Genomic DNA, 25,115 nt, shown 5'->3' with positions numbered 1-25,115 from the left:
ACAATTTCAATACTGTAAAACAAACCTAAGAAAAAAATATAAATGAATAAATATTCAAAATAGCTATGAATAAACCCTGACTTGTCTAACATCCATAGTCTACATCGTTTTGCTTTCGTTCCCACTGTTTTTTTAGCTAGAGGGAGTGTTCTATGTTGTTGCTCTAGTAGTGCGTACAGAATCAATAACACGCAATGACATCACTGGTTTCCATTGGAATAGACAAAGCAGCAGGAGGAGAACGGCTGCGGAAGGATGCTGTTCCCGGCGCAGAGACCCGAAGCAAGGAAAATGCTCCCTTTTCGTATGTTACATATGAAACTACTCATCTCGATGCATTAACACTAATGCAACCATTTTAATGAAGGCTAAAAAAACCAAAACTGGTACCAGGTGGCGAATCAGACAAAGAATGTACTGGGGTGTTGGTTTTGCTTCGCCCCGATCTTGTGTGGTTGATCTGAGCTGGAATCAAAGCTTTTCCTTCGGGCTCTGTAGCTCTGATGACCACTATTCCTTTTATGGTTACATCGTCACTTTCCCTCTGCAGGACTACAGCGGGATCATGTCGGGGCTGGGGTCGGATTCTTGGTGGAAGAAAACCCTGTATTTGACCGGGGGTGCCCTGCTCGCCGCTGCTGCCTATCTTTTACATGAGCTGCTTGCCATCAGGTAAGCAAAACACACAACTCTGGTCACTGCACAGATAAGGGAGGGAACGGCTAATAACAGCTACCGAAATTAACATTGCATACAGTATATTTAGTAGTATAAACGAAAAAAAGAAAGAAAAAACAGTATTAACAATATTACATCTGCATACCTGGCAGTTTCATAAATCAGGATGTAAATACACAAATACCGTTTTCTTCATAGAGGCTGCACTGGCCTAATCAACAGGAAATTAAAGGATGTCTTTGTTTGAAAAAAAAAAAAAAAACATCATATAAGTCCATATTATTGTAACTATGGAAAGAGTGTGTATGACAGAAATACTTTAAAAAAAAAAGAAAATATGTGGTGTCTGCATCTATAACTCTTGTATTGCAAATCTGTGGCACAAATATCCCAGTATGTTTACATTTCCAGGGTTGAAGGCCTGCTAACAACATTGTCCTTATACAAGCTACAAAACAGAATGCCACATATATAATACAATCATTATGAGTGGTGTTATTGACAAGTTAAGTAATAATAATTATAATTATAATAATAAACTGACATGATACACAGACAGGCATCATCATCATCATCGTCATCATATTTAAAGGTTCTAGCATTAACAGCATTATCAGTGTTCCCCTTGTGTTGAAGATCCTTTGGTTCTTCGCTTGTCTTTTATACTTTAATTCAGGACATGCTGAATTATTCTTGCGTAAATAGACATACAATTTCTGGTATTTAGTCACTGCCTGTTCAGTTGGGCTAATAGCAGACCACTGGAGTGAAACTGACCTACAGCACAGGAAGTGATTTTGTAACAGGAAGCAACAGCATGTTCCACTTCTGTTGTGTTGTCTTTGAAATATCTGCATATCAAAGTGAAGGGTAGAGTAGAACCTACCAGAAGAACATGGGAAAGCTGTGATAAAGCTGTTTGTACAATAAAGGCAAGGAATGTATTTAAATACACTCCTTTCAGGCCACCTATACACGTGGCAGAGGTGTTGATTTAGATTAGATTTAGTACAGTGGGATCATGATGATACATTTTAAAAAATGTATTAGCATTGTGATTATATTTCAGCAGTACTGAAATGTGTACTTTTCCTATTGCAGTTTATTCCTTATCCACACTGAGTTACCAAAGCCAATGCACTTCCTTGAGCTGGACACCAGTGTGATTTGGCACACAGTGGTTCAGAGAGATTTTCTATAATACTCAGTTTCCATAAACAAACTGTGTTGAAAATGTAGGTTATTTGCATTTTAATTCACAATTTTATTCAAATCAATTCCATTAAACAAACAAACCAAAAAAAAACCTAACTGTACACTTTATGGAAGATGTATTTCACACACATCTACCTCTCCAAAAATATGAGCAAAACAAAACTCAAACACAAATGTTATAAGTCAGGCTAATTTCATTATAAGAGCTGTGGGCTCTGTTTTAATCAGTACCACATCTATAGTATTGAATGGACCTGTATTCTGTTACTGGGACTAACAAAGCTTGTGTAAGGGTATCACCTTGGAATTGATAGTGACCTTCCTGTTGTTAATATAGTGTTGTATGAACTTAGGACAGATACACTGCATTTTTTAATACACAGACTTTTTGCATTTGAACCTGAATTTGATTGTATAATCTTGATATGATGAAAGCCTTGAGAGGTCAAATAGCAAATTAATACAAAACATTGTTCCCTGTCTTTAAATTCCACTTAGTTTCAAAATAATCTGTCTGAAATTCAATCTGAGCTTGGTTCAGGAAAGTGGGCTACTTAATTAATTAGAGCCTCTGTTGGTATCTAGTCTGAGCATTCACAGTTTGTCTGTGTTTGTTGCTACCTTGGCAATGGTGTCCCTCAGAGGGCTGAGGTAGCTTGCCACCGTGCCTGCAAGGTTCAGGCCTCACTTCCTTGAGGGACAGAGGGGGTGTCCATGCAGTCTTTTGCTCCTGCCTTAGAAATGTGTATTATAAAATTGAAGTTTTTCACTGCATACCCCCCCCCCCCCCCCCCTCCCCCAATAAAATCTGAAACTGAAAAAGTCCAACAGGAATAATAACTTTGAAAAAAAAAAATAAACAAAAATAATAATAATATATATATATATAGTTTTTACTAGTTTTGGAAAATTACCATTTTAATTATCATTTAACTTTTATATAATAAACTTTTTAGGGGCTAAAATCACGTAACCCTTCAACTCTGGACTCCTGTTTCCATTCTAACAACACAAGGGAAGTACCAAATAGTATATCTCGAACATTCCTGTACCACTTGGGCAGTCAGTACACACATCTAGTCGTCCACAGCCAGTTGTGAATTTAATGAAAGCTGTTTAGTGAATAGAGAGAAATTATTAAAATGCAATATCGGAACACCACTTTGAAAGTTCACAAAAAGGGAAAGGTAAAAGAAAAAAAAAAACAGTCAGACTGGTTTTTGAAGCCACGCGTTCTTTAACAGCTTTGATATTAACATTTCCCAACAAACATTGCTTTACAGAAAGGAGCAGAAGGTAGATTCAAAAGATGCAATTATTCTTCATCAATTCTCAAGGCCAAAGAATGGAGCTCCTAGTTTATCACCATTTTGCTTGAAGATGGAAACATACCTTCGAATGGTGGACTTACCCTACCAGGTACTGGCTTCATTCATTTCCAGGATATTTGATTACTTTGGTCCTTTATTATAATACTGCAGTCACTCTGAGGGTGTTTCAGATAATCAAAGGTCCACTGAATATATGCATACTGTATATTTTAAAACTCACAGATAATCTTGGCCAATCAGGTTCTGAGTAGCTTGGTCACTCATTAGAACACAGGTAGATGTCCTCTTAAAGCTAATAATACAGTACTTTACACTCTTGAAACTCGTTATAACCAGGGACATACATTTCAAGCAGCTTAAGTGATCCAACCCAAAATATACAACCTTTTTACAAAATGTATTCATACACAAAAAATATTCGATCTCTTTATAGCATAATATCCTATGCAGCAGTCATTACCCATAAATAGTTGGCCTTGTCTTTTGCCTTTTCAGTTTTCAGCTTAAATCACTGACACATGCTTAAGGGTGACATTTTATGGATAATGCACCACCTCCAATCTAGTACCCAGAACATGATCTGATACTGAGGAAACATGTATTAGAATAGGGACCACATGTGGACAAATATTGCATTTTTTAACTTAAGAAAGGGTTGAAACAAAAGCCCAGAGTCCCAGGGTATAAAACACTGGTTAACTGCAAAAATACTTGTTATATTTTCTGCAGGGATTCAAATCATTGATCTGCATTTAAGTAGTCATCAGTCTATTTGAATTTTGGGGCAGTCTCTGAGCAAGCCTGAGCAAGGTGGAATTTCTGCAATGCGGCCTGTAAAAAAATGACCACTAGTAATTTCTACCCCTAAAAGATTTGTAATGGACAATCTCTCGATAAACTAATTATTACTAATGAAATCCCCCTAGTGGTCGTTTTTATACATTACAGAAATCCCACTTTGCTCAAGCTTCTTCAGAGCCAGCTCCAGTGGTATATTGTCAAATATTGTGTAGAAACGCCAATAAATGATGATTAAGAACACACACCATGGGATAATAAACAAATAGAAAAGGAAATATTATGCAAGTGCAGAGGGTAGTAACGATTCCCACTATATACTGCAGGACATGCAGTCTCTCCAGTCCTCCAGCTTGTTAGGTGCATGTTGTAGACATACAGCCTGGTAGTATGCAGGATTCACTGTGACCGATTACAATTGTGTTTCCTGCAGAATTATTTTGATGGCAAACTTTCTCCCCAAGGGAAGATGCCGTGGATTGAATACAACAACGAGAAAGTGTCAGGCACTGAATTCATTATTGACTTTTTAGAAGATAAACTCGGAGTAAACTTAAACAAGAACCTGAACCCGCATGAGAAAGCGGTGTCCAGAACAGTGACTAGAATGGTTGAAGAGCACTTTTATTGGTGAGTCCGGTACTGTTTCCTTAACCTTTTTGAGTACCTCGTTCTACATTTACTTTCCGTGCATTTGTTTTGTAAATGAACAGTGCAATGGAAGTCTCGCATATCAAGTCATGTCCTTGTGAACAGATGCATGTGAAAACTCAAATCTGAAATAAAGCTAGTTTAAATGTCTCCACTCTAGCCACCAGAAACCCAGCAAGTTAGCTGTTGTTCACTTCTTAAAGGTGACAGTATTTTCAGGTCTTTTTTTAACCCATATTGTGCAGCCTTGGGAAAATAATTTTAGAATAAGTAGATTAAAATGTAATTTTCCTCTCTTTTTATTGTCTTCTTTACAAGGGGTCCTTGCTTAAATTATTGAACTACTGTGTTTATTATTTTTTGATAAGTTTGTGTTAAGGTGCTTTGACTGAGTTCAGTTCTATTTTTCTGCCATAGGTATATTAGTAAGCTGCACACAGCAGAACTAAAGAAAACTTGCAAAGTGGCAGATCACTAGATGTAGGTTTAGTTTCAGGTTATGTAATATTAAGAGCAGCTTAGTTTGGGTATGAAATACATGTATTCTTCGTGCTTAGATTGACTTTGTTTGTCCTTTTCTGTTTCAGTCATCACATGGTAACTTTTTAAAACATAGAAGTTTCAAGCATCCCTGTGGCATCTATAGGGCACTCAAACATGTCTTCTCTCTAAGTACAGCTGGTACACCGGAGTGTAACCATTAACATATCCCCCTGCAACACTCTGCCCCTAGTGAGTTGGTTCTGAGGTATTTCTGACTGATGTATTTCTTACATCCACTAGGGGCAGTGTAAGGTTCGCTTTCTTCTAAAGAATAATCAGGTAGTCTCTTCATATAAGTTCAACCAAAAGAGTTGTATTCAGGAACAAACAAATGCAAAGTATTACAGAACACATCAGCAACAGGACTGCAAGTAAACTCACAGGTCTCAGCAGGTGGAATCAGAGCCCTGAAAGACCTGTTACAAGTTCTAATATACCTATCAAGCGTCTGCCCATTGGGAGCGGAACTCCACTACTTTCACCACAGCAGGTGTGTTAGTAGGCATTTTGTGACACTTACCTAAAGTTACAGCTCATCACGTTTAGCATTAGTTTGTGGTTTTAGAACCAGTTATAACCAGTTACACCCTTTCCCATTTACAAGAATACAGAAGATAGTCATAACACCCCTTGATACCCCTCTAGCTCCACAAATGTAGGTGAGCTGTGATTGAGTGTTGGTATCTACGGTATTGTTCTGAGTAATTGTGTTAGTAGGTAAAGGTCAAAGTCTTCAGCTGTTTGCTGCTGCTGTATTTATATATAGTTCAAGTCTGCTCTGTATCAATGGTATTATTCCTGCTTGCCAGATGCATTCAGTACAGCAGTTACACTAAGGCAAGTTTACTAATCCATTAAAGTGATCTTATGTGGGTATAACTTGACATACAAACAGCCAGGTACACAATAAAGAGTGCCATGCATCAGTTAATGCCAGAGAACAAACATATACATTGTGACCTCAAAGGAATGCAGACAGACCATCCATACTGTACGTCACGTCCACTTCACCTTCTAAGAGTTTCTGCCACTGTAAAATTGGAAACTGATTCATTTTCTTTTGTGTGTAAGGTGATTACTTAATTATCAGAGTAATGAAAAGCTAAGACAATTAAATGAAATGCTGCTGAGTTCATCTGAGATGCAAGCTGGTATCTTAATGAAAATGCGGAATTGGTCATGTGTCCCATTGCTGTTCTTCAAAATGTTACCAATGGATCGGTTACTGTACTTTTTTTTCATAGCAAATAGTTAAGAGGAACATTTGACATGGCTTCTGTCCTTTTAGGAGATGATGTGAAGTCAACCAGCTGCTTATGTTGCAGGTTCTCTGTTGACATACAGTGTATTTCTCTAAGAGAAGCTATGAAAAAATGTTTTAAGTATCAAATACTGTAGCTCTAGCAGGACAGGTCTTAGCTTTCTCTATGTGAAATATCACTTAACTAGTGTGTTCTTCTTTTCATTTTGTTTCTCATGACCTTGACTTCGAATACATCCTGGTTGTTTTTTTTAACTTAAAAAAGCACACTGTGAAAGGACAGACAGAAATCTAACAAACAAGAATTCAGTGCGGTTTTGCGTCAGAGCTCATTTTTATTGCACAAAAACTAAAATCTTCAAACAATAAGGCACACCTTGCCTTAGCCTAGGCCAGAAAAGAAGAATGTATCTGTTGAAATAAAGTAACAATTCTTTGGCTTCTTTGTCCCTCAACCTACTGAAGCTCCTGTCCAAGCTCCAGACTCCACTCCTCTACCTGCTTTCCAGGACGTGATGACCTTAATCAGCTAATTGGCCAATCAGCCAACCAATCGACTCAGAGATCTATATAAAATGGGGAGCAAGCAATCCCGAGGTGAAATATACCCAAAAGAATACAATAACATATTAACAGTCTTAGAGATGGTGGGGGTTTGCTTTTAAACAGAGACACACACGCTCTGCTCTCGATGGATGTGAGAAATGTGTTCTATGTTTCTTACTCATGTATTTGTTGCATCCACAAGGTGCAGAGTGTTGTAGGAGACAGGTTAAAGGTTACACTCTGATGTACATGGAGGTTAGACATGCTTTTTAGAGACCTGTTTTAGAGGGGTGCTTTAAACTTCTGAGTTTTAAAAAGTCAGCCGTATGTGATGACATAAAAACATAACAACGATACGCAAAGTGAATCTAAACACCAAGAAGAATCAGCAGGCAAAATAACAGTGATATTCTAGACCCGCGCAAGCTTTTTAAAGCAGAACATTATTTTAATGTGTTTTGTAAGATTTGGAGCATTATCCTCCTAGTGCTTCCCATCCTCATTAGTAATATAGTCCCATTTACCATGGTTTAGTTCATGTCTTCAGTTTTATCTGTCGACAATGTACCTTTGGAAGGCCTGTGATGCAAGACTACACATTTTGCACTTGTGGTCCTCCTGCTTCACTGTGTGTGTCCCACACAGCACTATTGGGATATCGCATTAAAATGAAACAACAATATTGAAAAACACTGCAGTGCACTTATGAATACATTGGGAGCAAGAATACTTTCCATTAACATTTAAAAAAAGCTCAGCGTAAAAGCTTTTCCATACACATAAAATGCACCTCCATCATTGCTGTTAAACCTTAAAAAAGGCATTGCTTAGCACAGCTATTACTGCAATGCTACTACTAATGTACAATTTAAACATGCAGCAATATATTGTGGTACTACCTTTCTTAAGTAATGTGGTACTTCTAAGTACTGTTGCTTTTACTATTGTACTAGGTTAAAGGAAAAGCCCAAAGCAAGTTATTAACTATGCATTTTTATAAGAACAGATTCCAACAGTCTAATTGGTCAGCAATATTTCATAGGTATGTGCTTATTGCAGTGTGAACGTGCATACAGTACGGCCAGGTCACTGCTGTTTCTTGGAATTAGGTACTGGATGAAAATTGTGATGTCTGCAATTGAGTGCACACACTACCAATTGCAATGTTAGTAAGTTTCCATGTATTTATTCCAATATTCAAAGGTTACACATCGATAGCATAAACATTTACAGTTAGACACAACAAATGTGGCACCTAGTTTTAAACAGAAGTCAAATAATGATAAGTTACCTAATTTCCTGGGAGATAGTTCGGGTATGGACATAGTCTGTCGTCAGGAGAGGATTCGTGTAGCTTGTCTCACTCACACTCTTAAGTGCCTGTCTTCTATATCTTACCTAACTGCCTGTGTGAGAAGCTAAACTTTGTGAACTTTGCTGCCAGTATGTTTTCCTAGCAATATCTAAACACTATCAATTTCTTGGCGCATGTTACAATGTTGTTCCGGGTGCAGAACATAACTGCAGCTTTACAGCTCTGCTGAACCACTTGAGATTCCAAGTGTGCTTCACAATATCGGTTGACTCTTCACTGACCGCTACAGTGTGTGGGAAAAAAGTTAACAAAGCATTTCAGAAAATCTATTCAATACCGCTGACCTTTAAATCACTATACAGAACCCTCTCTGGTATTTGACATATTGTTACAGACAGAAATGTACTGTAGAGACTCTCATTCAGTGTTAGATTTTCGTTACCTTGGTTCACACATTTGTATAACTGTTAGATGAATTGAAGTAAGTTACTACAGTGTGATCTTAACAAGAGCTTAAAGTCACAGCTAAACAAGCATGCTGAGGAAAGACAATAAAACAGAAATATTTGGTGGTGAAGACCCCATCATTTAATCCAGGCTTAAACCCTGCTGTGCGGACTTGTACTCTCTCACTGGCTGGATTTGTATTCAGAAACTCTAGTCTGGTATCTAGCTTTCTTTTATTTGTGTCAATTCCAGGACTATTGCTTATTGCCAGTGGGTTGACAATCTCCAGGAGACCCAGAAGATGCTTTGTCTCTCAGGCCCGCTCAGTGATCTTCTCAAGTGGATCCTCAGTCACCTCACCAGGGGCATCGTGAAGCGGGAGATGTATGGACATGGGATAGGGCGATTCTCCAAGGAGGAAATCTATGCGCTGATGGAAAAAGACATGCGGACATTAGCAGCTTTATTAGGTGTGGTAGTATATCATGCATATATCTAGCATAGTTGCATTTATTTTGCATAATAAGTGTTCAGGTTCCTGAACTTTAAAGGTAAAAATGTACTTGACTTTATTTTAACCTGAGATATACACAGACTTCTTCAGTGATTTGAAGGATTAAGACGGACACACACAAAGCATTCATTTATTTTAGCATACCCTCATACAGTTTGTGGAGTTGTTTTTTCTTTTTCCAACTTCCCTGTCACTTTAATTTATAACAGTAAAATCAAGAAGCACTTTGCAGGCTGCAGTACAAAACAACAACGTTCCAACTGAGACAATGACTTGCTTAGCTGCTCTGAGGCTTTGATCAATAATCGATTGGAAACACTGTGTCGGCAGTTATAAGATAAGGACTGCCTAATGATCTGATCAGGCTCTTGTCTCAGTAATTTGCTCTTTACACCCTCTGCTGGTACATCGATAGAGTGCATTGGCTAAATTCCCTTCTAATACTGCTATCTGCTTATACCGATACAATTGCGAATTAGTCGCTTATTCGGTAATTCAAATTTAGTTTGTATAATAATAATAATAATAATAATAATAATAATAATAATAATAATTAAAGCATACCAAGGGTCACCAATTTAAATATTAATATTTAAAATATTTAAAAAAATTCAGGAATCATCTGTATTCCTCAAAGATATGACTTTATGAACAAGTTAGTTTTTGACTGATGTGTTACCCATTATTTATCCCCATTATCCTTAAATAGTTAAGAGTTTTTTTTTGTCTCCATTTTTTTCATGGTTTGATTTCACATTTGAATGTTCTCTTGTCCTTCAGGTGATAAGAAATATATAATGGGACCGAAACTTTCCACAGTAGATGCCACTGTGTTCGGGCATTTGGCTCAGGCTATGTGGACACTACCAGGGACGAGACCCGAGCAATTGATTAAAGGTAATGTACTGTATCTCACCAACCATTGCTGTCTCTTTCCATTGTACCGTACAAAATAACAAGGTAATATGTGACCCTTGAGTCCAAAAGAGTTGGTTCCTCTGTACCAGTGGTACTCAACTCTGGCCATCGAGATCCATTCCATTCCTGGTCTTTATTACATGCAGGTCCTAAATTTAGTTAATTGCCTCTCAACAGCTTCAATTAACTACATTAGAACCTGCTTGGAGTAAAAACCTGGACTGGATTGGATCTTGAGGACCAGAGTTGAGTACCACTGCTCTATACTATCAATTATAGGAATCCTATTGAGAAACATTAACAAGCTCTTTCCAACTCGACTGCAACTGAATAACTCAATCGAGTGTCCAATCTTGTTTTTATAAACTATCCTTTTATTCTCGCTTCTAAAAAGCCAATTTAAACATGTTTTTAAACATTTTTAAATAATAATAATAATAATAATAATAATAATAATAATAATAATAATAACACCAACACATCTATATCTGTAATAACAAGTTTTAATATGTGTACATTGATTTCACAAACAATAAAAAATTACCCAAGTCAAGGTATTTTTTTGGATGAACAGCCCCTTGTGATAAACATACACCTTTAAACAGTGTAAAACATAATTTCTCCACAAGATGGTGCTGTTAGTACTTGTAAACTCAAAACACGCAAAATGCATGAACTGTCTTGGATATAAATATAAATAGTACAAATCTTTATAGCTCAAATAGTACGTTTATTTATATATCGCCTTTCATACAACAGTGTCACAAAGCCCTTTGCAAGTCAATAAAGACAAAAACAAATTTCAATAAAACAATAAAAAAAACATGAACTAGAAAAAGTTATAGTAAAATAAATAAAAACACCAAAAAAAAAAGCCAAACATTATTATTAGCAGAGAAATAAAAAGAGAAGAATGCTTTTAACATTTTGTATAAACAAAGTGAGTTTTTAATCTTGATTTAAAATATGAAGTGACTCTGCATCTCTAATGTCAGATGGTAGATTATTCCATAATGTGGGAGCATCTTAACTGAAAGCTCTTTCTCCTTTTCATTTTGTCTTAATTTTTGGGAAGGACAGAAGAATCGGCCAACCTTAAAGCAAGTCTAGGTTCATATTGGTGCCAGGCTGTGAAGTGTTTTGTAAGTCAAAAGTAGGATTGTATAATCAACTCTTATGTCGTACTGGAAGCCAGTATAGAGAAGCAAGCACAGGAATTATGTGGTCACTTTTCTTCTTTTTTTTTTTTTTACTAAGCACCCGTGCCGCTGCATTTTGAACAAGCGGTAACCGTGAAACGGCATGGTCTGGCAACCCAGCAAAAAAGAGCATAGCAGTAATCGAGTCTAGATGAGACAAAAGCATGAATTATCTTCTCAGAATCTGGCAATGAAAGACAAGACCTAATCTTAGCAATATTTTATAGGTGATAAAAAGACACTTTGGATGACATTACAGATATGAGCCTCAAAACATAAATCAGAATCAAATATGAATCCCACATTTCAGGCCTTTGATTTTGGGTTTGAATTTAAATTACTCAATACTGTTTTTAGAGAATTATAGTTGTTACAGAGAACCCCAAATCAAAACTTCTCTCTTAGCTGAGTTTAACTGTAAAACATTTTGACATCATTCAGACAATCAATTAAATCGGAGACCGCAGAGGTATCCCCATGTTTCACAGAAATATAAAGCTGTGTGTCATCAGCATAGCTGTGAAAATGTACACTACCAGCAATAGCATGTGTAAAGCAAATAATATGGGACCAAGAATGGAACCCTGGGGAACGCCACAGGTAACTGTGGATAATTCTAATGCTGGAAACAAAATCCTGTCTCTTAGTAAGATATGATTTAAACCAGTTTAGTGCAACCCATTCAAATGGTATGATGCACTTAAGTCTAATAAAACCAGAATGGAAATATACCCAGAGTCTGCATTTACCAATAAGTCATTTACTTTCCAAGAACTGTATTGTTATCAAAAACATATTAAGTTGATTGGCTACTACCTCCAAGATCTTAGCTACAAAAGGTACATTGGAGATAGGTCTAAAATTGCTCAAAACTGTAGGATCTAAATTAGATTTTTTTTTGAGTAATGGCTTAACCACAGCAGTTTTAAAAGCAGTTGGTGCTGTTCCAGTTGAAAAAGATATGTTAATAATTTCTAAAATAAAGTCACAGAGATCACTAAAAATGCCTTTGAGGATTTTCGTTGGAACTGGGTCTAAAAACAAGAGGAAGAGTTAATCTGCATCACTGACTTATTCAGATATTGTATTGTAACAAGGGAAAATGATCCATAAAAGAAGGCATTAGTCTAGTCTGCACATGAGAACAGAAGCACACTGAAAAATATGATCCCTAATATTAGTCATTTTACTTTCAAAATAATTAAGAAATGCCTCACAGTTAGTAGGGGTCTCACAGTCAGCTGGTGGAGCTTCAATATGAGGGGGTGCAATCGAGGAGGGGTCTCACAGTCAGCTGGTGTAGCTTCTATATGAGGGGGTGCAATCGAGGACGAGTCTCACAGTTACCTGGTGTAGCTTCGATATAAGGGGGTGCAATCAAGGAGGGGTCTCACAGTCAGCTGGTGTAACTTTGATATAAGGGGTTGCAATCAAGGAGGAGTTAACTCATTTATCAATAGTGGAAAAGAGGACCCTGCGATTATCTCTGTTTGCATTTCTACATTTGAAAAATGAAAGTGTCGGGCTTCTCTCAAACCGTTACTGTACTCCAGCCTATGCCAGATATTTCCAGTTTCTAGATATCAGAATGAATATACAATGTTGTAGTCCTCCATTCTAGTTTACGACCTTCCCATTTCCGGCGTATGTCAGCAGTTACCCAAGGTGAGGTTCGTTTAGAACAGGGGTGAACAACCTTATTTTTGTGAGGGCCAGATCACGAAAAAGACAACTGGCCAAAATGCATGTTGTAAAATGCAATGCCTATATATATATACATATATATATATATATATATATATATATATATATATATATATATATATATATATATATATGTATATATATGTGTGTGTATATATATATATATATATATATATATATATATATATATATATATATATATATATATATATATATATATAGGCATTGGAACACTCCAGTTCAGTAACTCAAGCTGGAGATCGTCAGGTACACTTTCTGCTACAACAGAGAAGGGATCTGCGAAGAGTTTAAAAGAGGCTCGCTCGCTCCTGAATTGCTCAAATCTGCTGGAAGACACCCCATGTAGTTCTTTCAGGACACTTGTATGGCGTTTCCAGTTGTATGTCTCTTCACATGGAAAGGCTTGTTGACATGTTTCAAAGTGTGTCAGCTGCCCTTTCTCGAGCTGGTTTGTGAACAGCTTTCATTTCATTTCAAATGCACACACTGCCTCAAACAAATCACAAATGAACGTTGGCTGATGTAGAACTTCTGATTTTTTTTGACAGTGTGTATTTTCTTAAAAGTGCGGGCTGTTTTTCATTTATAATATAAAAGTCCTTACAGGCTGTATTAAAGCAGTCAGTGGGCCGTATGTTGTGCACCCCTGGTTTAGAAGAAACTTTATGAGTTCTAACCGGGGCCACTGTCTCAAAAGTATTTGATAAAAGACAATTATACCTATCAACTACCCTATCAAGTGAAAGAGACGGAGCATTAGTGAGCCGTGAGAGCCTCAGTGTATCAGAGAGCCTGGATGCAGTTGAGGAATTTATTTTGCTTTTAATGTAATGCGCTGTACTCTTAGTCTGTAAAGGCAACTTAATCTCAAAAAGAATAGCCAAAAGATCAGATATAGTAGGACCCAATGTTGACAATACTTGAACATCTAAGCCATGAGAAATGACTAAATCTAATGTATGGCCGTGATTGTGAGTTGACCCTGTAACATTCTGAGTGTAATCAAGAGAATCTAAAAGCCTTAGAAATTCCACAGATACATATGAATTTGATGATAAATTACAAAATACTTCACACAACATTTTTTTGTCAATTTAAAGTACTTTCCTGGTTAAATAAAGGTTAAATAAAAATGAGAACTAATTTTAACAGCATGTATCAATTTCCGTTCTCTGCCATGCTGGGACAACCAAGGATTGTAAATGAAAACAATAAGAATTATTCACCAAAAGATCTTCTCAATGCAATCCCATTTTCTTTTACTCACAATCATATGTGTTTCCTTCTCTGAAAAACTGGAAAATCACCTACCTATCCTTTTCACTCTCCTCCACCTTTTACACCTGTTCACTCCTCTAATACCCCGCTCCTCATACATAGATAATATCTGGTAGAACAGAAAACTAAAGAAAATAAATAAATAAATAAATCACAAAAATGACTGGAATTACTATGATTTTCTTTTTTTTAACAATTGAATTGTGCTGTAGAACAAATAATTTTAGACCTGATAATAATGTTCCAGGATTTAACACATTTTTGCAGGGGTGGGAGAAGGGGTGATCTAAAAAAACACAGTTGTTGAAAATGTTGAAGGACGTCATATGCTGTGCATGTGGATAACCTTTCGTGGGACACTTGCAGGGGAGCTTATTAACCTGGCCATGTACTGTGAGAGGATAAGGAGGAAGTTCTGGCCTGAGTGGTGTGACTACGGCGACTTGCTCTACGATTACGAGGAAACCAGCGAGGACAGCGTGACACCGACACAGCTACATGGTTACGGCTTGTACTCAAGGACTGAGACTTTCGATGAAGAAGTTACCGAAAACAGCTTCTCCTGCTCCCAGACCCCAGATACAGATTATACCGGCCACGAGCTCTTCGACTCCGACGTAGACATGGAGGAGTCCGATCAAGAGCAGTACAAAACTGAATCTTTTAAATAAAGAATGGTAAGTAGGTAATCCCTCATCTTCCGTGAAATCGAGGGGTGGGTAATATATAACCAAACATACATATTTATGTTTATGTTATGAGCAAAGTAGTTTTAAAATAATAGTAAAAAAGGAATCACACGGAGCTCTGAATGTGGAATTCTGAATAATAAATAGTTTCTAATGCAGAGCAAGATTTTAATTTTATTTTTTTTTTTAATTATAATTTAATTTGTTTTATAATAACTGAAAATACAAATAGGTTTCTAGATGCACTAAAGAAATGGACCAATGGCTTCAATTTGGACATCAATGTTACAGCAGTTTTTTTTAAATTTTTTTTATATATGTATTACTTTACCATCCAAACCATGAAAATAACATATTTTAGCCTTACTTTCTTGTCACACTTATGTTAATGGGACTGGATGCTTTTGCTATTTCACTGCATTACATGATAACAAAAATTTAATTTAACCTAAGGACACATGGCATCCATCAGTGGCATTCTGGCCCATTGTTTATGCAGCTTTGGAATGTAATAATGAAACACTGGGTTAAAACACACAATATACCAACTACAGGGAACCAGTTATGGAAGAGAAATCCTTCTTGCCATGTTAGACTACACATGCATCTTAATGATTTACTCTAAAGAGTTAAACTGTTAATGTTACATAACTAGTAACAAACAACAAAGTCATACTCTGTCCTGAACTGAAATATCTGACTTGTTTGATACATCTTTTGTAACATTAACAGTTTAATATGCTGTAATATTCACATTAAAAAAATATATAAATTGCACTTTGGTGTACAGTTTGGTATACCTTGATAAATTAGACCCTAATACTCTCTCCAGGTTTTTTTTCACTGTATTGTGATTGTATTTGGTGCTATAAATAAGGGAGTCACTAAATTAACCCTGGAAGGAGTTAAGGGGGTGGCTGTTTATACTATTAAAATAAATCCCATTGGGTGAAACAAGAATCGTAAAACAATCTCATGTGTGAATGGCAAGACTGGCTGAGTTGACATCTGCATACACACACAATGTGTTAGCGATTGGTTTAAAGGCAAGCAAACCAATGCTTTGAATCCTTGTTCCTTACCTCTTATAAGCTTAATGAAAATGCTGTTTTAACACCTATTACTGAGCCCCCCTTTTATTGTATTTATTTAATATTTCGGTTCTTCACGTATATACACATTTTTAACAACACTAAAAGCTAATGCATCTTGATACCTTTGTTGTAGGTGCAGCTAGGCCCTTGGAGTGTGTTTAACAAAAACACATGAGATGAGTTGGTACCAGGCAGCTGCAGTAGCAAATATCTTCATATCCCAAATTAAAGTATAAAATACAAGCAAGGAACCAAACGATCCTCAACGTAATAAAAGAGGGGACCATTGGTGATATTGTTAATTCCATTAAGAGGTGAGAATATGGATTTTAAAACCTTGGTTAGCTTTCCTTTAATACCACTGTAAGAAGCATGTCTGATATAGATAGGGGATGGCTAAGCAGACCATGGAGCTTTACTATGAGTAGGTCAAGTAATTAATTGATCCGTTTTAGCCATTTAGCCAGTCTACAGTGTGTGGTGAGGTTGGCAAGGAAACAGTATCTAGCTTATTGATTGTTCCCCTCATGTACAAACAGGGCTTGAAAAAAAAAGCACTACCTCTTTTCTTTCATTTCCAACCTGCACAATCAGTTTTCTATACCTTTACATGTTACGACGATAAAACCAACTGCTGTACTTAATGGTTCCTCTACTAAACACTGTACTATACAACATTATGGGCCCTATTTAGCAAATATGTGTGCAACCGCTTTTGCTAGGACAAAAATGACAGCATTAGCGAACCACCACGAGAGCGCACGAAAACATGATTTAGAAGTCGGGTCTCATGCGTGGGCTAACGCACATCAAATAGCGAATCATGCGCCCAGCCAAACAAAGCACAGTGGGGGGGAGTAAGGTTACAACCAATAAGGATTCAGCATTCCCTTTAAGAGGACCTGTGTGTTTGCGATAGCGAATGCATGGCATTTTGAAACACAAGAAAGGCGGCAAAAGCGCAAAAAAAAAAAATGTCCAGCAGCCCAAGTGAGGAGGATGACCAAGCCCTTGGCTATGATTTTTTTTAAGCAGCCTGGAGGTGGAGAGTGAATACTTACGAAATAAAAAAGTCATCTATAAGGCTTTGTCTGACCTGCCTGGCACTTGCAGCATCTGCAACCTCCACCACTGGGGTTTCAAGTTCAGCATCTGCTTCCCTCAAACCCTGTAATCTTTCCTCTGTAAGTTCAACATCACATCCATTACGGAGAGATATGTTATGTAAAACACAACCAGCCAGGATGAAATTGCTAACCTTCTGAGGAGTGTAGTGTAGTGTTCCCCCAGAGACATCCAAACATAGGAATCGCATTTTGAGGATTCCAAATGTTCGCTCAATTACAGTACAAGCACATTTATAGGTACGGTTATACCTCTGTTCGGCAGGGGTTGTGGGGTTGTGCAGCAGGTAGTAGCCACTGCTTCAGTGGATACCTGTTGTCCCCTATCAACCAGCCTCTCAGACTGTCATCTGGCTGAAACGCAGCTGCCACCTGCGAATTATTGAGGATAAAAGAGTCATGAGCGGAGCCAGGATGGTTTGCATACACGTTTGTGATGTAGTTGCCTTGGCATCACACGCTTCTTGCACATTGACAGAATAGGTCCATTTACGATTTATGTAAAGGTACCTATTCTGTGTTGGTGCTTGTAGCTGCACAATGTGTGCAATCAATGTGTGCAATCAATGTGTGCAATCAATGGCTCCCAGGACACCAGGAAACACACACCTCCCAAGAAAACCCTGCTTTATATTTTGTTGCAGCTCGTGAGAGACAGGGAAATGGATGAATTCTCCTGCCCGCTTTACTAAAGCTGCAGGTACATCTCGCATTGCACAGCCGACTGGCTCATGTCTGCAGTATACTGTAAAGCCATAAATATTTGCAAGCCTTTTATTATGCGTTTTTCACTTACAAAAAAAAACGCAAACATTCTTCGTATATTGCAACAGGTAGCGAACATTTTTGGAGCAAAATAGGTTTTATGGGTGTGATTCGCCAAATATTTTGATCACAAATATTTATGGCTTTACAGTAACCCACGGTATGTTGGAACAAGCCAGTGGCATAAAATGTTAGTGCAGCGGATACCCTTAGTGCTACAGGTAGTGTGCTCTCAGCGTGTCTCCTTCCAGGTCAGCCTGAAGCAGTTGGCAGATGTCAGTGATTGTTTGTGTGTTGAGGTTAAATTGCTGCATACATTGTAGATGACTTCTAAATATTTGGAGACGTCTCCTCCTCCTCTCTTTGTCTGGCCACGTAGAAATCCAATGTGCACCCATATTTCTTTTATTTCTCCTTTTTTCTCTCTCTTCTTTACCTGCTTCTCTTGTAGTTTTGCAGGTATTTATAGTCGACCATGTAATTTGCGCACAGTTTAGACCTGTTTTTCTCATGTCAATTGAAACTCAAACACTAACTCTGTTGATGGTTTGCTAAATCGCTACCTTTGTATGTAAATGAGGACACTCCCCTGAAGTTCAGCCCATGTCGAGCGGTAATGCTGACTTGCCGGATAGGCACTAAACACGGTTGTTATATCACATATGTGGGCAAAGTCTGTTTGCCCGTGCGCCTGATTTTGGTGCACTAACTGTATGCAAAAGTGTTTTGCGATTGCCTTAGGGGTTTGTGAACGTTGCTAAATAGGGCTCTATGTGTATTTGTATGTATGTCTGCGTGAGTTAGTCCACTGGAGTGCAATCGCTGTTTATGTATTGATGTCATGAGGATCCACAAAGCTTAAGGGTGTGGTGTTTGTTTTCTAAAAAATATTTTAAAAATGCATCAACAGGGTGTTGGGTTCTGCGGAAGTCAAGCATTAAACAAAAACAAACAAAAAAAACGTTTCTCTTGCTTACTCTGTTATAGTTACGGACAGCTGTATTAGAATATGTTTTTAGCAACCATTTTACAGACTAATGGAATTTCAAAGTCTGACTTCAGAAGAGACAATAATGAAACACTGTTTAAGTGTTTTGTGTGAAAAAGTGATCCAGCAACAGGTATCCTTGGACATTTTTTCAAGAAACTGAGCTAAATTTTGTGTATATTGAATCATGCTATTGTGTCGCCTCAGTAACTCAAACGCATGAACTAAATGATGGATGCAAATACATGGTTTCATATTATTTATTTCGGTTTTTATCCCAGAATATAACATAAGCTCTTTCTAATTCTGAGGTTTAAATAGCATGCTATTCCTGCGTTCAAAAAAGAAGCTGCTCCACCATTAACTGATAATGGTTTAATATATCTGTAATTTGGCAAACAAAGACTTTCTTGCAGTTCATTGTCACCTTGTTAAAATATCTACTTAGATTGGTCTCTTATTTATAATTAAGACTTTCTGGTAAAGCTCTATTTTGATTTCCATTAATAAGAGAGACTTTTGATAATCTAACCCAGTTGGGACCAGACCTGTTTGCTTTGTTCTGATTGCTGGTCATAGTCTGTATTTATGTTTATGATACTGTCCCAATTTATATTTAATAAAGCATTACAAATATATTTTTCCTATCAGAAAATATATCACCACAGTAATATATTCTTTCATTAGAACTATATCATATAACAATATTGTAATAGTATCATGAATTGCCACTGTCCATTATAATGTGTGTTTGTTTGCTTTGTTCTTTCTGTGTGTGTATATATATATATATATATATATATATATATATATATATATATATATATATATATATAGTATAATGATGTATTTCTCCATTATTTTGCTATGTAGTAAAATGATCAAAAGATGCTATTGTCAAAATAGACTAAAAGGGGTCTAAATAATACTGAGCCACATTTCCAAAGTGATCCCCCCAGTCTTTTGTTGACACCTATTGTTTGAATGAATAAAAATCATGCACATGTTATAAAATAAGAAACAAACACATAGAAGGTGCTTAAGAGAATGTGGGTTATATTACTTAGTTGTTTTGATTCTAGTTTTGTAAAATTAACTTAAAAGAAATAGGAATTTAAAGACTGGATAAACGCTTTGAAAGTATGGCCCATTGAGTTGTTTGAAGGATTCCATTTTGCTGAAGAAGCAGCTGAAAATGCTATATCCAATTTGTGTATAAAGATGTTGTTAAAAAGTGGCCCGCGTGTGACTACTGTATAGCAGAGCTTGTATTACTTTAAATGATTTTATTTTAATTCAAGTGCTAAATCATAAAAAAAGAACTGCTGGAATAGCACCATTCATACAAAACTCTCTCTATATATAATGGTTGAAAGTGTATTTAAATATTAATATGTATGTATTTATGACATAGCTGGGTTATGTTGGAATACCATGTATTGAATGGTTTACTAATGTGAAAACAATACATAAAGATGTTTTCTGGATCATATTATTTTATGTTGAAATATCTTAATTAGATATGTTCTGCTGTGTGTACATACAGTATTGGGTCTACCTGTTTAAAAAGCCATAGTTAAAATAGGACAGCCTATATGTTTAAACTTATTGTTGAGCACTATATTATAAATGTTACATAATTGTCCAAAACTGTACATCTAAAACACTATGAGAAAATGAATGTATTATAACGGGATGTGAGAGACTGTGTGTAAATGATTACTAAATTATTATTTCATAAAATATAGCTATGACAATTATACCTACTATGCATTGTACAGATTTATTTAGCCATACAAACGGAACCATGTAACATGCTAATATGGGTGATGTAGTAAAACTTAAAGAAACTTAGTAATTGAAGATGTTTAAAAAAGATTTTTAGTCTAAACGTTTGTCATAGTATTTTACTCTGTTTCTTTTAGTTTTGCTACGTATTCTACCATTGAGTCACTTACAGTAATTGATGATTAGCCTGGATTATAACAGGTAAGTAAATTCTTGAACATGGATGGCTATCTTCTATTTTTTTCTGTTGTCTGCATGTTTCTGATCAGGGGTATTACATCACAGTATGAGAAGATGCAAACTGATTTTAAATCAAGAAGAAACTCACAAAACCGTTTACGCCAAAGCATCATTATTTCATTTTTTTTTCTGAAAGGAGAAAAAACTGAATTAAGTTTTCTTAATTCCTTTACTTTCAGTTATGTAACATTGGGCGCTATTCACGAAGCTTCAAAGACGGATTTACGTTTTTTTTTTTAAAGCCTATTTTGATCATTTAAATCGAGTTTGCAGATGAAACCTTTTTCAACTGTTTTAGAGAGGGTTGGATGTTTATTCTAATTTTTCAAAGTGCAGTTTAACCCAAATATTTTTATATATAAACACATTTTTTATATTTTTTTATATAGTCCTTAAAACTCTATGCCCATTGACAAGTGTATTTTTTTTTTTTTAATATTTGCAAGTCCTCATGAACTCATCATGAATGTCTGACAAAGTTATAGCTTATAAAGCAAAAACACATAACCCCAGTCTTAGTAGAGCTACACTGGATTCCCGTTTCCTAGACACCTGAGTGTGGGACTTTACTGTAACTTACTTGATTTTACGGGGTTTTGAGTATCTGGGATAATCCTGGTCCTGATTTACAATCTAGGTGCCTTTGTACTCAACCTTATTTGCTTTGGTTGTGATGAATCTTTATGCTAAAGACCTATTTATGTTTTGAAGACATTATCTGGCTAAGTAGTGCCTGGGGTTATCAAATTATATTTGATTTTATTTTTATTTATTTATGTAGCTTATTTTTGTTGTTGTTTTGCTCTCTTCATGGATGTTCACAAGCCTCCTAGCAAGTGCTATCTGCATCCGTTGCAAGCAAGGTGCCTTCGTGCCTGCTCCATCTTGCTGTGATATGCACACCTGCATCTGGCAGTAGACAGAATGACATGGCACCTCTGTTTCATTTTAACAGTGTTCCAAAACTATGGGTTACTGTTCTAAAACCCCTTTCTGAGGCTAGCTCTTCACACATGCATTGTCCTGTGAATAAAACCCTGGTTGGGCCTCAATCAATTAATTTACTAGCAGCCATCCTACATGCCTATTCTTTACCACAGTGGAGAAAATAGAAAAAAGCACATTGCCTTATTAGAATTCTGAAGGAGTTCTAATTTTGGAACTCAGTGACAAACTAATCATGCCCTGCTGTTCTTCTCTTAACATCTGGTCTTATCAAACACACTATACAAGATGCCAAGAATCATAATTTAACATTTTCTAATGAACACATATAGGTGTAAAATTTGGGGCTAAAAATAATTGTTATGTAATTATATTATCTTCAAAACACCTTGCAGAACAGCCACTTTGAATCGGCGCTAAATAAAAAAAGTAACTTCCATACTTCAATGCATACTGTATTTGGAGGCTGACTTGTGCTTGCTTACACCAACTCTCATTGGGGCTTTTTAAGATCAATTACACATGTACATCTGGTTGCATGTAAACTATACTATCCACATGTTCTAGTTGTTGTGCCACTGATCTCCCATGTTGCATTGGAATAGAAACATGGAAGGTTGCAGAGAAAAAAGGCAAGATTATTCCTGAAACCTGTGTGAACACCAAAAACAACTTTTTTTTTTCTGTGACCAAACTGACTTTTTAAATATAATTTAGTTCCCTCCCCATGAACTCAGTCAGTGTCAGGACGTCCCGTTGTTTAAATATTTTCTCTGTGACTATGACAGTGATGCAAATGCTTTTCGATTGGCTCTGTATATACCCTGTGTGGCAGGCCACTGTTGTCATATCTCACTACTGCAGGGACCCTGAAATGGGGTTTCTAACAGTAGCTTTATTTATAGATCATTCTAAAGTTGCCCCTTTAGTTCCAGATATATATATATACTTTTTTAATGTTGTATTCATAGTAAAGTAATAGATGGTTAAGTTAGTGCAGTATGAGCAGCCAGAACAACGACACCCGTCTTACAACGCGGTAACTTCTACATTTACTGTACAGAAACTCAAATACAGGTGTGATAATAACCAAAGTGATGTTATCAGGAGCTTGTCCCTATCGACTCACATTATATTCTGGCCAGGACATTTCAATGTGTTGAATGTTACATTACCATGAGTGTTAATAAGAGAGTTACACTGTATTCATTTATGTAATTAATATTCTCACTCAAACTTAATTCACAGTATTAAAATTACAAACAAAACAAAACAGCGGGTTGTTAAATATAATATATAATGTATATTTTTTTCCCCAAACACATTTGAAAACTGAATCTTCTGAAACTGTTGAGAATTTTCAAATGGAATATAAAGGTATGAAAAAGGTATATTTGAATGAATGTGCCTGTCATGAACTTTAAAATATCTGCATTATATAAAAAAAAAAGAAAAACCAGAAATGGTTGGAATGTTTTTGATAAACCTCAAATCTCTGCTTGACTGTGCTAAGCTGTTGGATGTACTGGTTTTCTGTTCATTAGGCATGCCAACATTTTTAATCTAACACCACAGCTAAAGAGTGGCATGCTTCCAATGAAATATATCAGCCAGCCTTATTAATTTCATGCCAAGTGCTGGAGGCGTGAATGTAGAAAATGCTGTTTGACTTAGGATAATGGGAAGCAGGCAGCTGAAGGCAGAGGATACAGATCAGGAACCCTGGGTCTCAGGAGGAGGAGCAGGTGCAGGCTTCGAGCAAGGCCTTTAGGCCCGATGGGACAGCCGAAGCTTAAAACAATCTGCAATGCTTTTTTTTTTATTTTTTGTTAATTTAGGTTTTGCTTCTCACTGTCTTTCACTGTCTTTCTCTCTTTCTTTCTTTCTCTTTCTCTGCTTAACAGATCACTGCTCCACAAAGAGTATTAAACAGGAGAAGGGAAATTAAAAAGGGAACTCCCATGGTACACAAAAACAAATTAGAGCAAACAAATTAGAGTCAACAAATAAACACAGGAGCATCTGTGAATTTTTTGGCTGTAGAGCTATGGTCGCCGGCTGAGCAAAAGTGTAAAGACGATTTAAAACATGCTCAACAGCAAACATTTTAGAGCATGCACATGCTGTTAATGTTTTTATTCTTTAAGTTATACATTTTTTATTCTTTAGCCTACACGCACATATATACTTATTTTGGTTTACAGACTGTTTATGGTGAGTTCAAATAAGCAGGAGGATGTAAATGTTTTTAATTAATAGTTGGTATCCTTTATAAAATCTAAATGTGAAATATGTCTTATACAAAGGTCTCAAAGATTAAGGCAAGTGCAAAGAAACAAAATAATCTCATCAGTATGTAACAGTATGCAAAAAATAACATACTTATGAAGGAAGGCACAGACTGAATTGTCTGCTTTGCATCCGTGATTGAAGTTATAGATGTAAAAAAAATACTAAGACACTGACAAGAATTTAATGACTGTTTCCAATAAGTAAGCTATTTATTACTTGTTATAATTGTTTTATTTACATTTGAATCAGATTTGCACTTGATTCAAAATACAAGCCCATTGTGAAGCTCCTGAAAACCAGATTTGTGGCACCAGGTGCCAATGTACCTGAATTCCTGTATTACAGAACAGTAAAAGCATGTGAAAGTTTGTTTTCATATTTTGTTTTTCAATTTTTAATGAACACTGGGGGTAGGAAAACAAAAGAATGTTGGACCGTTTATTGAGTGATCTCCACTGATCTCTTTGCAAGGAAAGTGTAAAATAATTCCATACATCTTAAATCGTGCACTTTTAACATGTGTGTCTTCATTTGAAATCGTGATATCTGGTACCAAACTAGCTTAAAGAAAGTTCTCGGTTTCAATGCCTTACTCGGAGGAAGTCGGTTAAAGCTTCAGTTTTGTTAGCTACAGCCACTTAACTAGTAGCAGGCCGTAAAACAACTTAAACAATCTATTACCCAGTATTGAGCTTTTTAGCTTACATTCCACAGATATGGTACCACACACTTTTCCAATGTCTGGTTATGAAATGCCTAAGACTTGGTTGA

The 25,115-nt window shown here is 36.4% G+C and overlaps 1 protein-coding gene and 1 long non-coding RNA gene across 3 annotated transcripts in view; one reads left to right on the top strand and one right to left on the bottom strand.

The window, feature by feature from the left end:
• The first annotated feature begins 133 nt into the window (after window positions 1-133).
• Window positions 134-16,662, top strand: LOC117402443 (failed axon connections homolog). 2 transcript variants are annotated; one of them, XM_034003578.3, is made up of 7 exons: window positions 135-304; window positions 551-672; window positions 3,177-3,312; window positions 4,456-4,652; window positions 9,038-9,255; window positions 10,080-10,196; window positions 14,786-16,662. In XM_034003578.3, the coding sequence occupies exons 2-7, from the start codon at window positions 566-568 to the stop codon at window positions 15,088-15,090; spliced, it is 1,080 nt and encodes a 359-aa protein (XP_033859469.2). In that variant the 5' UTR covers window positions 135-304; window positions 551-565; the 3' UTR covers window positions 15,091-16,662. The 2 variants fall into 2 exon arrangements, with proteins under 2 accessions (XP_033859468.2, XP_033859469.2); XM_034003577.3 differs by having other exon boundaries at window positions 134-672.
• The window catches only part of LOC131737176 (uncharacterized), a 61,454-nt gene continuing 45,375 nt past the window's right edge, over window positions 9,037-25,115 (bottom strand). Inside the window, exon 3 of the long non-coding RNA XR_009328744.1 lies at window positions 9,037-9,215. This is a non-coding gene — a long non-coding RNA (uncharacterized LOC131737176). The remainder of the gene's footprint in view (window positions 9,216-25,115) is intronic.

Source organism: Acipenser ruthenus, chromosome 5 (assembly GCF_902713425.1).
Source record: "Acipenser ruthenus chromosome 5, fAciRut3.2 maternal haplotype, whole genome shotgun sequence".
Lineage (NCBI taxonomy): Eukaryota > Metazoa > Chordata > Actinopteri > Acipenseriformes > Acipenseridae > Acipenser > Acipenser ruthenus.
Note: the sequence above shows the minus strand (reverse complement) of the source record. Positions and strands in the feature narration are given on the sequence as shown.